The 17,264-nt window shown below is 43.3% G+C and overlaps 1 protein-coding gene across 1 annotated transcript in view; it reads right to left on the bottom strand.

Moving 5' to 3' along the window:
- MYOM3 (myomesin 3) overlaps positions 1-17,264 on the bottom strand; it is a 508,088-nt gene that overhangs the window by 178,873 nt on the left and 311,951 nt on the right. Inside the window, exons 8-11 of the mRNA XM_085647857.1 lie at positions 10,767-10,811; positions 9,241-9,381; positions 2,331-2,492; positions 329-470 (exon numbers count right to left, since the gene is read on the bottom strand). Of these exons, the coding sequence (XP_085503983.1) occupies positions 329-470; positions 2,331-2,492; positions 9,241-9,381; positions 10,767-10,811 (490 nt within the window). The remainder of the gene's footprint in view (positions 1-328; positions 471-2,330; positions 2,493-9,240; positions 9,382-10,766; positions 10,812-17,264) is intronic.

Raw genomic sequence — 17,264 nt, 5'->3', positions numbered from 1 at the left:
ACGAAAATTATTAAATGTATCCAGAAGTGCAAATACTTTCTTTTAATTCTGAAATCCTGTCTTGTAGTTTAAACAATATGCACTGTGCCAAGGGCAGAAGTAGGGATTTGGACTACAGTATCTATACCCCTGTCCCCCATTCCTCTGCATATCCATTCAGACCCAAAATATATTTTTAAGGTTACGTTTGAAAATTCTTATTTCCGGTGTGTGGTAACAAATACAGGATTATAGTAAATGTGACTCTTTTTAGTGGTCACAAGCCCACGTTTTTCTTTTTTTCTCATCTATAAAGAAATCAGCATTCTCGTTGTACGCTTTTACAAACCTTTCAACAAAATAGCCGAAGACTGGGTTTCCTCTGTCATCACTTGGGGGAGTCCATGAGAGAATCAGGCAATCCTTCTGAATATCATGACACTTCACACTCAATGGGGCACCAGGCGCACCGAGCACCGCCGCTGCAGCATCTACAAAACAAGGGCATGAATGCGTGGCTTAGTGAAGAAAAAGACTGGCGCTTGGAGAGTTGAAAAGCCATATGCAAGATTACACCAGTAATCACTCTAGCTCTACCCTTCCCAGTAACAGAACAACAAACACGTATTTAGCATCACCATTAGAACATAATACAGCGTGTTAACATTGAAAAGCCCATCTCATTGATGCTCTGCTGAAATATCGCAGGTGCTGCAAAGCTCTGAATTACCACCCCAAAGATAGCACCAAGAATAAAAACCAAACAAATGTGATTCCTGTTACATAGATGATGCTTCAGCATGCCGGAGGCAGAGTGCCAATATCTCCTCACTTTCTTACCCAACTACCTGAATGGTTAGTTTGAACTCTCATTCGCTCTACCTCCTGGGTACCTAATTGTCAGACAATTTATTCACACTCTTGCTATGGATACCAGAGCAGGCCTTCTGCTTAGTTTTTATTATTCAAGTGTGTGTATGGACTGTACTCCTGTGTAATGAGGTGCTTCTCTTTGATGTAGCAGATTACATATCATTCACAAGAGATCCCTAGATTTCCATTCACTTACTATTCACTAGAGATCCCTAGATTCCCATTCACTTACTATTCAATAGAGATCCCTAGATTTCCATTCACTTGAGATCCCTAGATTTCCATTCACTTTCCATTCACTAGAGATCCCTAGATTTCCATTCACTAGAGATCCCTTTATTTACTGCCCTGATGTCAATGGTTGGTGGGCTGTTGGTTGGCTGGATGATGCCCTTAGGGTTAACCTTCTGAAGCAATTACAGCAGTGATACGTTTTCTCGACAATAGCACTGTGTCGTGCCTAACTCAGCCAAAAAGAGAATGGTGGTCCTTGATATAGTAGTGGTAGGTGCACTGAGGACTATTGCAGAATGGTGATCAGGTGACTCCAGTCAGAGGATAGAGGTGGGAATACTCCATCAGCTTCCAAAACATCTGACTAATGTGAGACTCAAACTAACATAAGTAGGTGAGACCAGTGGGACTCCAACTCTTCTAACTCCTTCATGCAATGGCATTCCAAAGACTTTGAGGAACATAGAATAGAGACATTTACCTCTATGTACACTAGCTAAAATACTGCCATCTGAGAAAGCAATCCTAGCTAGTTGACCCAGTTTGGTAGCCCATCTGATCACAGTTCCAAACTCAGCGTAAAAATGAACTAAAACATACCTGCATCAAGTAATTACTTGTGCAGAATAAACCAGCATTGGTTCAGGATTTTGGGCAATTTATCAGAGATCAGGGAGTTGTCAGGGTCAGTGATACCTTTGGGCACATAGGGGTAGGCGTACAAAGCCAATTTGCTATCCTGGGTGTGATGTTTTGGACCCTGAACTGGTTGAGAGAGATTTAATTGAAACAATCTTCATTGTGTGTGGGGTTCTGCGCTTGCCTTTTCCTTACATGGGAGTTTTAGGTAATATTTTTCTTTTGTAAGCAGAATCTTGACTTCTAATGAGTTATTGCTGTTTCGTGCTGTCACACCTCATGTGTGGATGGTCCATTAGCCAGCAGTATGAGTGAATTCTTACATGTTCTCTGCCTGTGATCCACAAACGTCTTGTCCACCTGAACTGTTTTAGCAATATTAAAGCACGGTTAAAGTTGGGGACCTCTTCCCTAATGATGTCATCATGACACTCACGCTGTGCAACCTGCATGAGTATGGCGGCTTATGATGTTTACCTGTTTGCACCAAATACCAGCAAAAGACCTGCCATCCATAAAATAAATGTTCTTCTGAATCCAGTAGGAAGGCATCGTTGTCACATGATTCCTCTTCTTCGGTCTTATATGACGGGTACAGCACTTACCTCTAACAAACACATAGGCCTTCTGCTCATTGTGTCCAGTGTGAGTAGGTACACGCAAAGTGTAAACTCCCTCATCTTCTTTGTAAGCGTAGGGAACAGACAGTGAAGCACCATGATCTGTACAACTCATGTGCCGCCGCTCATGCTCCTCCAGCAGTGCACCTGAAGAAAGACAATTCAAAGAATGGAAGTGTTAGCTCGGAAGTATTGATTTTCACATCAGTCACACCACAAAGATTGGATTAGTGACTTACACCCTCATAATGAGTTGGACAGTAATTGGCACAATGTATATCGCATCCAATAAAATCTGACTCAGCAAGAGTTTTTCCTTGCTAGTGAGGAATAATATGAAGATATCGGTGCATAATACACCAAAATCCTTATGTCTTGAGATTTATAAGATTAATGTTTCCCACAATATATCAGCAGGTCTGTATTGCTGAAATGAATACAGGGGAGTGCAATATTTTGCATATTGCTCATGAATGAATGAATGAAAAAGAATTTGTAATTGCGCTACTAAGCCCGAAGGCATCAAGGCGCCTAACAAAAAGAGTTCATAAGAAGACTGATCAAAACTAAGGGTAGGCCCTGGCAAATAGCCATGTCTTAAGGGCCTTCCTAAAGGCTTGCGTGGAGGGAAGAGATTTAATTTCCACTGGCAGCATATTCCACAGCCTGGGGGCTAAAGATGAGAAAGCTCTGCCACCCCATTTGGCTTTACGAACTCGGGGAACTGATAGCAGAAATTTGTTGGCCGAACGAAGATTTCTAGAAGGTGTATAAGGGGCCAACAAATCCCTTAAGCCTCCAGACCTATTTGTGGCCAGAGCCCCATATGTCAGACTCAGGGACTTAAAAGAGATCCTGGCCTCAATTGGGAGCCAATGCAAGGACCTTCTGGCAGCCTGAGCAGAAGCCCGTTTGGGCAAGTCCAGTACAAACTTGGCCGCAGCATTCTGCACCATTTGTAATCGTGTTAGCAAGCCCTTGTTAATGCCTAAGTAGAGGGCATTACAATAATCCAATCTGGAGCCTATCAATGCCAAGACGATCTGTTTTCTGGCTGGAGGAGATAGATAATGTCTAATCCTCCGTAGGATATTTATTAGGCCCCAGCAAGTGGAAATAGTTCTCTTAACTTGCTGGTCCATCCCCAAGGTAGGGTCAATCATGACTCCTAAATTTCTAGCCAGGGTCGTAGGAGTCGGGCACATCCCCAACGAGATAGGCCACCACTCCGCCGACCAAAAGTCCTCCTTTCCTCCAAACACAAGAATCTCTGTCTTTTCGCCATTGAGCTTCAGGGAATTACAGGTCATCCATTGAGCAATGGCTTCCATGCAATTTCTAAGATTGGAAGCCACAAGAGTGTCAGGTTGGGCGAAAGACAGAAGAATCTGTGTGTCGTCGGCATAGGAGATTACCTCCATCCCATACGATCTAAGAAGCCTGGCAAGTGGGGTCATATAGATGTTAAAAAGGGTCGGACTTAATGCCGACCCCTGAGGAACCCCACAAATCACAGGATGGGATGGAGACAAAAACTCCCCCAACTTTACTCTCTGCTCCCTCTGGTTAAGGAAAGAGGCCAGCAAACTAAGTGCGGGCCCCTCAACCCCTATCTCTCTCAGCCTGGATGTTAAGACTGAGGGAGACAGGGTGTCAAACGCAGCCGAAAGATCCAGCAGGATAAGGAGAGTAGTCTGACCCTTGTCTACTCTGGTGCGGATGTTATCAAGCACAATAGTCAGGGCAGACTCCGTACTATGTTCTCTCCTAAATCCGTGCTGCGAGTGATCTAACCGACCAGAGGTTTCCAGAAATGCTGCAAGGTGATGGTTGAGATGAATTTCCAATATCTTTGCAGGGGCTGGGAGCAGCGAAATAGGGCGGAAGTTTTTAAGAACCCCTGGGTCTAGCGTAGCCTTCTTTAACAGAGGTTTTACTACCGCTTTCTTCCATTGAGGGGGGAAAATCCCATCCCTCATTGCCATATTCATAATATCTAGTAAGGGGGGGAGGAAACACTCCTTACATTGTTTGAGAAGTTTCAAAGGGCAAGGGTCTAATGGGGACCCCGACCTGATCTTAGTCAAAAGAACTTCAAGTTCCTGTAAGGAAAGGGGTGGAAAACTAAACAGGCCCCCTAAAGATACTTCCTCCGGTAATGTTACCGAAGTAACAGAGGTACACAGGGGGGTGGATAGAGTTAACTTTTGATGCTCTAATGCAGAATGTATGTCCACAATCTTAGAATTAAAGAATTGTGCAACATCATTGCAGAGCTGCTGTGAACTAACCACAGGATCAGGCGTCTTCAATGAGATGAGTGTATCAACAATCTTGAAGAGATCTTTCGGAGAGGAGAGAGAGGTGGTAAGAGAGGTGAAATACTCTTGTTTAGTTTTTATAACCTCCTTCTTGTAATTCTTTAGGAGGATTTTATGCTCATCCCTCTCACGCAAGTCCCAACTGGTTCTCCAGAGACGTTCCTGTCTCCGTAGTCCCTGCCTGAGAAGTCTAAGTGATTCAGAGAACCACGGGGCAGAGGGACTTTTTGTGGCAGAATAACGCAAGGTGGCTGGTGCCAGTTCATCAAGAGCTGTTTTAATGACATTCTCCATCCTCTCAACTGCAGATCTTACATCCTCCTCCGGAGAGATCGTTAGACTCAACAACTTAGGGGCAAGCACATTGTTAGTTAAGTTTTTAAGGTTACGTCTCAATATCATCTTGCTGGGCACATTTCCCTTTCTGCTGTTCGAGGCAGTTGTTAAGACCAAAGGGATCGCATAATGGTCGGACCAGGAGAGAGGGAAAGGAATCTCAGTTTCCAGCCGAATATCATTGGAGAATACCCCATCAAGCGTATGTCCAGCCTGATGGGTGGGACCCTTGACTAACTGTCTCAGCCCGCAGCCAGAAAACATATCCAATAAAGATGAAATTTCGGTTGACTCTGAGTTCTCCAGATGGAAGTTTACATCCCCAAGAACAGTAATGTGCTCACAGCCAAAATGTGACTCTAGAATATTAAGCACTTGAAGACCAAAATCGGTTTTGGTCCCCGGGGGTCTGTAAATGAGAAAACCCATAAACGGCACGGCATAAGGTCCATAAATAGAGAACTGAAGGGCCTCAAATGAGTCTTGAAAGTCCTCCAGGGGAGTGATATTACAGGATAGATAGTCCCTATAGAGGATACCAAGCCCCCCTCCCTTTCGACCCACTCTATCCTTCCTCACTAGAGAATAACCATCTGGTACCGCCTCAACCAAGTCAGGGCCCGAGGAATCCTTTGCCCAGGTTTCTGTTATGAAAACCCAGGCGGGTTCTCTGGCCAGTACAAAGTCCTTGAAAGCGAGATTATTCTTGATCAATGACCTCGCATTGACGAGGAAGCCCTTATCGGTCCTCAGGCTGGTACCTGGCTTAGAACTCAGCGCTAGAGATGAACTTACGGTAACAGGAGTCAGCTCCGAAATAGAAGACTGGAAACAGTCACAACTAAAGGAGGTCAAGAACCCTTCCGGCGCATACCCATGATGACAAGGGAGCGCAGGCGGCTTCAGAGTCATAAAGTCCTGCCTCGTATAACCGGTCCCAGTGGTCCCCCGGTCGATCCGTATTATCTCCCCGCTGTCCAGCCCGTCCTTAGCGCGGACGGGCGCAGACGGGCGCAGACGGGCTGGACTCTGGCGTGACTCCGGCGTTACTACGGCACACACGCCGCGCGCACACGCTGCACGCCTGCATGAGGGATCTATATAGGGCTCTAGCCAATCCACCTGACCCCTGACAGCTGTAGCGCTACGTCGCCTGGCGCCCAAACAGCTTTCCCTATCCAAGATGGCGCCCAAGAATTACGGGAAGGGCGCTAAACGCGCTATGGAGGACCCGCCAAAACAGCGGTGAGGACCCAATTTATAGTGCGTGTAAAGGGACGTGTAAAAACAGGGGAAAATATCTAAAAGAATTTTAACGCAAATACAACAAGAGGTAATATTTAAAATCAATGCCGCACCTAGCTGACACAGCGCCACCCTTAGAATGAGCAGCCTTACCTGCAAGCAGAACTAACAGGGTTGCTTAAATCAATTCCTGGTGATTGCCTCGAGCAATCTACCTGATCCCTGACAGCTGTAGCGCTACGTCGCCTGGCGCCCAAACAGCTTTCCCTATCCAAGATGGCGCCCAAGAATTACGGGAAGGGCGCTAAACGCGCTATGGAGGACCCGCCAAAACAGCGGTGAGGACCCAATTTATAGTGCGTGTAAAGGGACGTGTAAAAGCAGGGGAAAATATCTAAAAGAATTTTAACGCAAATACAACAAGAGGTAATATTTAAAATCAATGCCGCACCTAGCTGACACAGCGCCACCCTTAGAATGAGCAGCCTTACCTGCAAGCAGAACTAACAGGGTTGCTTAAATCAATTCCTGGTGATTGCCTCGAGCAATCCACCTGATCCCTGACAGCTGTAGCGCTACGTCGCCTGGCGCCCAAACAGCTTTCCCTATCCAAGATGGCGCCCAAGAATTACGGGAAGGGCGCTAAACGCGCTATGGAGGACCCGCCAAAACAGCGGTGAGGACCCAATTTATAGTGCGTGTAAAGGGACGTGTAAAAGCAGGGGAAAATATCTAAAAGAATTTTAACGCAAATACAACAAGAGGTAATATTTAAAATCAATGCCGGACCTAGCTGACACAGCGCCACCCTTAGAATGAGCAGCCTCATAATTACAATATGTATGACAACAGGAGTTGAATCACATATTGGAATGCAGACCTATGTATTGCAGATCTAAGTGGAATTCAAGGCATAATGATGAGCCGAGATCCCTCCATTTTGTAATCTCTAGGAGATTCTTGGATTTTACTATGCCAAAAGGCTTTCTGATTAAGAGAAAGGTACATGTCTACCCCCTGTGGTCCAATTATGGACTAATTCAGAGACAGACATTTATTGAATTGCGTTAGAGAGATATTTGGTCTTTAAGGGGTGCACAATCTTTTTATGTTTTACCGTTTTGAAGAGTATTTGAATAGAGTACCGGGCTGGAGTTGGCCTGGGATCACCTCAAACAATCACTAGGCTTTTTAGAGAGAGTTCAGCAAGTACTTTAGTTGAGGTAAAATTTAACAAGAGCATCAGTGCAAATCTTCATAACTAAGACTGGTTGGGGCATGGAGCTTAGAATCAGGATCTGAATTAGCCATTGGGGACCTGTAATGCTGTTGTGGTTTTTAACATTTGCAAAAGATGGAAGGACCTGTCTTCCATCAGTAGGGATGGTATTAACCCTAAGAAAGTGCTGATCACTTTCAATTTTGTTACTACACTTTACATGGCCAAAGGATCCACTGGTGCAAGCTACTGCTTTTCAACTGAAACATCTGAAGCACAATCTAAGTGCTTTTGGTTAGGCATTCCAGAGAAACAACCCGATTTCAGCTAAGCGGGGATAATTACATTGGCTCCCTTGCTCCAAGTGCAGACATTTTCAAGCACCATTTAGTGCGGGTGCAGTCCATCCAAGGGCTTTGAGTAAACTATACCATCTTTGACTCCATCTTAAGAAAACTTGGTCACTGTAACGCCATACTTTATTGAAATGGTCATCTTCTATTTGTCTAATAATTTAGGGTAGTTGGAAATCATTGCCCAGAAAGGGGTTTACTGTATATGTGCACAGCTACATTCATCATGAAGGCTGCTAAGACATTTCTTCAACGATTCCAACATTTCTAAGAGCCATGCTTTTAGAATTCCAGTAAGTAGTTTTATTCCACAGACTACACCACATGAAATATCAGGGACTGATACTACTTGATACAAAGCTATATTCTTTTGTGAATTTTATTTAACTTTGATGTAAGTACAAAGGAACATCAAGGGAAACAAAGCTATATTTAACCCTAAATTTAAAGTGCAGACACTCCTGTCCATTGTGTATTTTTTATATTGTTTAGACTGGGTCACTTGCTGGTTACATTGTAAATCCGATTTAGGTCCTGAGTAAGCGTTAATAACTGCTCTCAGTAAATTATGATTCTCCAGGTTGAGGAATTTACCAGGTGAACTATTTTCCAGCTGAGGTTAATAACTCTAGCACACCTATTTACACCGCATTGTTCCCTCCTAGTTCAGACATTCAAAAATCTATCAGAGCAAAATGTAGTGGTGCTGTGTTTACAGCAAAACTCTCAGTTCTGATCCCTGTAAAAACTCTAGTTTGTGCAGATTGTTAAACCCGGTTACGATATCTCCATATGTCTGGCCCGTACTTTACTGTACGGATAACTAGAGTAAAACAAAAAGGTGATGGGTGGAATGCTTGAAATAATATCAGCCAGTATCATTTAACATCGATTACCAAGGCCGGATCCAGGGTGATAACGTTGGGGAAATAGATGTCTTGTGTGGGGGCAGGAATGGATACAAATCCAGCAGAACGAATCACTAAACAGAGAATCCCATGTTTTATGACAGTGACATCACCCCTTAGAATATTAGTGTTCATTGCACTGAAAAGTTTTAAAATCCCATTTCACAAAAGACGAGTGCAGAGTTACATATGTTTTCCTCATATGTATAGTGCCTTACACTAGAAAACTGAGTTAGGTGAGGCATTCCTATGATTATAATATGGACTGGCCCCATCAATTGCACAATGTAGTCAAAAACTTAAGATGGCAGAAGACAGGGAGCATTATACCATGCAGAATTATTTTTGATTAGGTTATGCCTGGAATTGAGGGGTGGTTATGTGATTTTTTTATGGCAGCAATTCTTGCACCAACCCTGGATAATATGCACATCTGTTAAAAAACAAATTACTTGCCCATTGCATTTGTTCATTCACACCAACGCAAACACAGAATTACATAGAGACACAAACCATCTTGGAACCACTGGACATCTTTTTGGTGATCAAGTAAGGCGGAAGAGAAGAAGCAGGAGAGGGTGAAGGGTTCCTTCTCTCTGGCAAACAAAGGCTTCAGCAGGGTGGAGAAGTCAGCTTCATACACTGGCAAAGTGGCTGAGGTGAAAGAAATGACAATCAAGAAACAATATATGAAAACACCCTTCATCTCTGGCTGTCTCCGGATGGTGACGATGGGGAAAAATCACAAAAGCATTTATGAGTCCAGGGAGTACAGTATGCATTTTACATGTCTTTGTAAACCAGCAACAATAGTCCAAATCCTTTTCTATCTTTATTAATTGTATATATTCACATTTTATACCCGTACTACAGAAGCGCTACTTTACGTACTCCAGGATGCCCGTGTGAGTCGGCTCAATCGTATCTAAACTGTATCAGAATACATTCAAACTTAATCTCACCCCTAGAAATCCTAATATTCAAATGAAAATACATTGACATTGCTGGCGTTTCTATAACTTCCAAAAGCAAATACCTCTATCATTAGACAATAACAATGACAAACAGACCCAAAAGCAAAGATTAGGCATTCTCCCCTTCTTTCAAAATAACCGTTTCTTAAATTATTTAGGGCCTGATTACGAGTTTGGCAGTCCTGGAGCGGGCCGCCACTCCAGGACCCTGCTCCAGGACTGCCAAACCCGTTGTCAGACCGCCTGACAGATTTGGAGTTTTCTCATGGTCTGGTGGGCTGTCCTTTGGTGTTCCCATGGTTGTGCCATTTAAAAAGGCACCGCATTAAAAACATCAAAGTGCGTTCCTGCATGGCATGGACTTTAAGTCCATGCCGTGCACAAAACGGGGTGCATGCAGACAGGGGGGCACACCATGTGCCCCCCTGCCTACATCACATTATCCTGAAGCAGCATGGGACCCTGTAGGACCCCCTTGGTTTCCTCACCGCCAGCCTTTTCATGGCGGGATCATCGTCATAAAAAGACTTGCAGTGAGGAAACTCATAATATGCTTGGTGGTGCTGCAACGACACAGCCAGCATATTACTGCCTCACACCACTGCAACTCCTCTAGGGAATGGAGGTTTCCCGGCGAATGCAGCGGACCTGCGACAGTCCAACCATCCAACTCAAAATAGGGCGGTCGGACTGCCGGTGCGGCGGTAGCCGCTGCACCACAGTGATTTTGGTAGTCATATGGACTGCCAAACTAGTAATCAGGACCTAAGCCTGTACTACTTTACTCAAATGAAAATATTAGTTTTAAACTGTAGGGGCTTAGTTAAATGGTAATTTAAATTGATCCATTTTCAGCACAGTCTGATGCTTTCACTTTACATATGCAGTCTACCCATGCTGTTCTATCTGGAGTATAATATTATTCTAACTGCTTCCAATAGCCCACGTTTTCATTCAGGGCATGACTCCACCCACTGTTTGATTTTTTTAAACCTATACATCAAGTACATAATCCATATTGCTTGTCCAAGGCTTTTTAAAGATGTTAAAAATGACATCACATACCTTTCACTCCTTCAGCATCCCATCCTGATTTCAATCCAAAATACTCTGAAAAGCAAGAAGTGAGGTACTTTTTGAACCAGGAAATAGATTGATAATAAAAAGCTAATTCTAAAATACAGACTAATGGGCAGCAGCCTTAAGACAAGGAAGTATTTGTGCTCTACTCATATTTTAGCCAATAGGTTTGCAATAACACAGAAATTAGATTTCCAGATGTCCATTCTCAGGGACTTTTGTATTCTTAAAATGCCTCTAAAGCCACTACAGAGTGGTCTTCATAATTTATCAAAAGCTGAAATATTTGCAAGGAAGGTGCAATTGCTTCCAGCAGGTACCACCGCTTCTTTTTGGACATCATTTTGTAATTTGTACAAATAAAAGAAATACATGATGTGAGAAATTGAACCCCACAAGCATGAATGGAATATAAATTAGTAGATTCAGAGTTTATACATTGCTATGTTCTAGAGAGATCATACACAACGAGTAGACAGGAGAAATGGGGAAGTTGTGTGGAAAGCCAAAAACCTCCACAGATCTACACTGGCTAATCATTTGGACTCATGCCCATGCTGCTTGTAGAAAAATCAATTCTCCACATCCGGCTTTGAGACACTTTTATGACAACACAAACAATCACTAATATTATTACTTGAGTGTTATCTGACGTATGGTGTCCAGCAGCAGTCAACAACACATACAAAATAGAAAATGAAACCAATAGCCAATATCCACCAATGAAACAATAGGAACAATGAATTTACACTAAACACATGGGAAAACCAAATAGCATTATGAAATACACAGACCTTAATCAAAGCAACTGATCTTCAGAACTCATTATCTGGTTGGCATGTAACTAATTTTAGGTATTTTCTTTCATGTTCCAATAGTTTCAATTTCCATTGGAGGACAAGTTATAACGCTAGTGCTGGGATTGAGATAATGTATAATTTCTCTCAATGCTGTTACATGCATGAAGATTCACGATGACCTCCTACTAAAACCTTCCATACCATTCATTAGTAAAATGAACTTACAGGGACCAGACATGATACTCAGTGACATTGGTGCCCAAGTTGAGTCCCCCAGGGCAGGACCAATGCCAGATTTTCAGTCTATGCAGATAGTTTACACTGTCATAAAATAAATATAAACACAACTCCTACATATTTGTTATCCGGATAATATGTTGTGGACACTCCCACACTAATAGAAAGCCAAGATAACAAAATTGACATGACTCCGCCATGCTCTTTCTTTGCTCTTCAGAAAATATTGTCTCACCCTCTTAATGAATTTCTTAACCCCAAAACCCTGTATTATCAATATGAAAAGAATACTCTATATTATTGAACTCAAAACCAGTCCGACTAAATATTGTATTTTTAGTAATTCCTTCCTTGAAGCTATATTCCATACTCCACCTTTTTTTCAAATGTGTTTCCTATTAGGAGAAAATGCAGTACAACAGAGAGATTGCACAATTGACATTCAAATATATAATTTAATCCATTCTAAAGAGAAGCATGTTCTACATTTATTTGGTTTCTAAGGAGGTATTCATTTTTGTGATAATTCTTTTTAAAGGGGATGTTTTAGAAAGTTCAAATCCACACTGGTAAAGGGTTATTTCTCTCCATTTTTTACAAGTGCTATAATGTTTGCAGTTCTATCAACCTAATTGTTGTAGCCATAGCATGACCAAGAAATATAAGATCCATGAACAGAATATCCCCAAAACATTAGGGGGCTCATTAGCATGTTGGTCGGAAAGCGTCCGACCGCCGGTCGGAGGCTTTTCGACTGACATCTATGGTTTAAAGTCTGACCGCCTAATTACAATGTAGGTTGTGAGAGTTTAGACTGGCCTTCATTCCAGCAGGCTTCCGACAGGCTCAAGGAGCCCGTCAGCCAGTCAGAAACTGCCACATAATCCCTTACATACAGCGTTTCCGCCGTAGGGATCATTATGTCAGTTGCCGACAGGCTTTCCATGTTAGGCTTCCCGACATGGAAAGCCTGTCGAAAAGTGACTTGGGGGGCTCCTAGCAAGTCCCTATCCCTCAACGGCCTCCAGTTTGGGTCCCCCCTGTAAATCGCTGCACCATGTGGCAGGCACCCTGAGGTGCCTGCCACACAGTGCAGGGATTTACACAAACTCTCATTTCTTTACGGGAGCTTGTGCTGCGGGTGGAAACCTCCAAGCTCCCATAGAGAAATGGAATTTTGTGACTGCACCATGTGCGTTTGCATCATAATACGGTATTCGGAACTGCCGACCTATGGTCGGTCAGTTCTCACACTGAAACGGTGTCAGGCAGCTTGACATCGTAATGAGGGCCTAGGTATACTACACTGAAATGTCGAAACATCAATGTCATTACTTCGAGGTGGTCTCTATATTGACTGCCGCTACATCGTCATAGCTAAGCATAATAAGTAAATATAGCTTAACTGATTTTTTTCAAATTCATTTAAAACAGTATATAGGATAGCACTTAACTTAATTAGGATATATATTATCTATAAAGAGGAACTTCAGGAAAGAACCACATTCACTAAAAAATATTATTTCCCAATATCAATTATTTTTTATTGATAATAAAGTTTAAAATGAACAAACATTAAAGACTAAGGGATAAATTAAATGTATTTAATTTACTTAAATTACATTTAAATAATTATTGGTTAGTAATACATTTAGGTTTAGCGCTATTAATTTACATTTATTTTAAATCAATTATTTAAAGTCAAATATGGATACAAACAATTCTGCATATATTATACATGAACATTCTAGAGAGATTTTCAGGGAACAACTCCTATACACAATTCGGATTGGGACTATTAAACGGGCAATGTGCAATAACCAACCTCACATAGCAAAAAGTTTAAATACAAATGTTGCAGTATGTTCAATATAGAAACGTAAATATAGGCATATAATGTAATTATTCACATCTACAAGACACATTTATGGGCCCGATTCACAGAACTAACTTAAGACAAAATCTTAAACTTACTACCATTTTGGTAGTCACAGAAGGCACTTACTCATTTTGGTATTCACAGAAGGCACTTACTCATTGATGAGTAAGTGCCTTCTGTGAATGCCAAAATGAGTAAGTGCACTTACTAATTTTGGTTTCCACGGAAGGCACTTGCTCATCAATGAGTAAGTGCCTTCTGTGAATACCAAAATGAGTAAATGGTAGTAAGTTTAGGATTTTTTCTTAAGTTAGTTCTGTGAATCGGGCCCCATGTCTTTACCTTTGAAAGCAAATCAGTAATATACATAAGTGTGTGACTAAAATAATGCAAGCCACAATGAACTAGGTTTAGACTTTCTGAGTGACTTTATCCGTAGCAGGCTAATCCTCTTGTGGCTTTCTATCTGGAGCTCAGAAGAAGCAAAATTAACTAGAGCGATAGTTTTAGACTGCTTGGCTTGCATAACGGTCTTTCAATTCCCTGGGTAGCGTAAGTCAAAAAACCACTAGAAGCCATTGGATTGGCTGATATGTTTTTAGATAGAACGCCGTGGGCAGCCTCTTTTAGAAAGCAAGTGCAAGTCTTGCTGCTAGAACAAGACACAGAAAAGAGGATCAGGGCTAAAAGACAAACAACATAGGGCCAGATTTACAATAACTGGCGCATCCCTGCATATTAGCAGGGATGCACCAGTTATTTTGTGAAACCCAGAAAGCCCATTGCGCCAACATGGATGCGCCGCATTTACAATGCGTGACGCATCTGTCGCCGTAAGGGTGACGCAGTTCTGGAGTTGTGTCGCAAGTGCGATGCAACTCCAGCACTGCTCATGGGTGTCCTATACCTTATAAGCTGCGTCACTCCCTACGCCTGCTTCAAGCAGGCGTAAGGATTTGACGCAGCTGGGACGTAAAAGTGACTCAGTGAAATCTTGTAGATTTCACTGAGTCACTTTTACGGGACTTCCTTGCGACGGAACGCCCACCCTGCATACATTATACCTGACGCAGGTATATTGTAGCGCAGGGCTTTACAACGTGACGCATCTCACTAGTTGCGTCACTGTTAGACCTGGTACCATTGGCGTGAGTCTCGCTTCAATTTTTCTGATTGCCTCCTCTGTTTTTGATATGTTTTGCTGGTTTAGATGCTTTGGGCACTGTGCCACTGCCATTCAGTGCAACAGTGCAAGTGCTCCCTATGTTAAATTGATGTATTGATTAGTGACTTCATGATTGGGTTATTTGATTTACTTGTCAGACCCTAGTACAGTGCACAATGTGTGCTCAGGGCTTGTAAATCAAATGCTGCTGGTGGGCTTGCAGCACTGGTTGTGCAACCCACTGAAGCAGCTTGTAAAGTGTGTCTCAGGTGTCTCAGGTCTGCCATTGCAGAGCCTATGTGCAGTCTGGTACTGCCATGCTGACTGACCAAGTGCACCCACTTGCCAGTTCCTAATCCTTCCCTTATCTTCATATAAGACACACCTATGGTAGGCCCAAGTTCAGGGTGCATTGTAAGTATAAGGTAGGACATGCCCTGGTGTGTGTAGCATGTCCTAATAGTGAATTACAGCCATTTTTGTTTTTCACTATTGCAAGGCTACCTGTTCGCCATAGGCCAGAATGGGCAGTTTGATGATTACATCTTATAATCCTAACTGACTCAGGGAACATGGTAGAAATTCGAATTTAGTATGCCTGAACTCAGAATGATAAAATACTTCTTTTAGTGAAGTTGGAATTAACATTCTGTGTTTAAAAATACCACTTTTAGAAAGTAGGTATTTTCTTGCTTAACTGTCCAAGCCTGCCTCTGCTAGGTTGTGTATTGTGTGTCTGGAGTTTGAGTGACGGGGCTGGGGAATTCTAGGAGACAGGGTGAGGCAGCCCAGTGGTGAATAGAGAGCTCTGCATCTAGACGGGAGGGAGGAGTTGCACCTGGGACCTGAATAGGGCTGTGCCTTCCCTTCACAATGCTGGCTCCACCGCCTGTGGTGTGTCTGATGTCTCTGCCCTGCACTCTGAAAGGAAAGAAGATGTCAGGTAAACAAAGTGCTCCAGGACTGACCAGAACTGGTTTGGACTATGCAAAGGCCTCTCTGCCTTCAGAGAACAAAGAGAAACCTGCTATAAATTTGGGGACCCAAACCCCAAGACTTTAGGTCACTTCTGGAAAAACAAGAAGAAACCTCTGCCAAGGAGAAGAACTAAAGGAAGTTGTAGGAGTGGACTGCCCCCCTGCCAGTGTGCTGTGTTGCTGGGTTGGCCTACAGTGGTATCTTCAGTGCCAAGGAGTGGAGAAGGAACTTTGTGTGTACTTCATCATCTTGCAGAATATTTCTCCAAGGGCTTGAACTTGTGCTTGCCTCCTGCTGAAGTCTCAGGGACAACAGACTTCACCACCAGCTCCCCTCTGAATTTCCTTGCTGGCAATTCTATCTGCAGAAGACTGCGTGTCGCTGGGAGCTGGAAGCGCAACGCAACGAGAAGAAGCGTGTCGCTACCGCAGCTGTAGTCATCGCATCGCCGGAGAAGCGTGCCGCCGCATCTCCCAGAAGCGTGCCTTTGTCGCAGCTGTTTGCTGTCGCATCACCGGAGAAGCGCGTCGCAACCGTGAGGGTCGCCATCGCATCATCGGAGAAGTGTGTCATAGGGCCTGTCACGACTCCAAAGTATGAGAGTCGCCGCAAGGCTGCCAGGGCGTGTTGCATCGTTTCAACGTCGTCGCATCAAGGACGCCATCTTATCGCATCGCACCGGATTGTCGCATCGCATCGAGATGCCATCTTGCCGCATCGCAACCAGGCTGCAGCACGAGAATCTACGCATCACCTCCTCTCCGGTAAGGATCAAGACGCATCCCCTCCTCTGCGCAAGCATTGAGGCGCGACGCATCGTCTCCCCGAAGCAAGGAACCGACGCATCTCCAAAGCTGCGAGCCTTTTGTTTATTTTGCATTACGCATCCAGGTACTTTTGTGAGAACTGTGTCGCATTTACAAACAACTTGAACTGAGCTAATTCTACCATCTTGAAACCAATTTAAAGTACAGTATTGTGGATTTTTGACGTTTGTGGTCTTGTGTTAAGTCTATATAAAGAATACTTATTTTTTATAAAACCTGTGTGGTGTCCATCTGTAGTGTTTTCACTGTATTACTGTATGTGTTCACAAATGCTTAACACACTGCCTCTGAGATAAGCCTGTCTGCTTGTGCCAAGCTACCAAGGGGGTGAGCAGGGGTTATCCAGTAGTGTAATCCCCTTTCTCTGACCTAGAAGCAAGGGTCCCTATTTGGTCAAAGGTACCAACCTTTGCCAACTAGAGAGCCCCAGTTCTAACAGTCACGTTGTAAATATGTTGCATAGTGGCGCATTGTTTATGCGGCCGCTGCGTCACAAAAGTGACGCAATGGCAGCATAAAAGTGTCGCAAGGGGCTTGTAAATCTGCCCCATAGTGTTAAGAATTATTTATATCTTAATCCCAGAGCTATAAGAATCA

Source organism: Triturus cristatus, chromosome 3_2 (assembly GCF_964204655.1).
Source record: "Triturus cristatus chromosome 3_2, aTriCri1.1, whole genome shotgun sequence".
Classification (NCBI taxonomy): domain Eukaryota; kingdom Metazoa; phylum Chordata; class Amphibia; order Caudata; family Salamandridae; genus Triturus; species Triturus cristatus.
The sequence above is the reverse complement of the archived record's forward strand: the minus strand, read 5'-3'. Positions and strand labels throughout refer to the sequence as shown.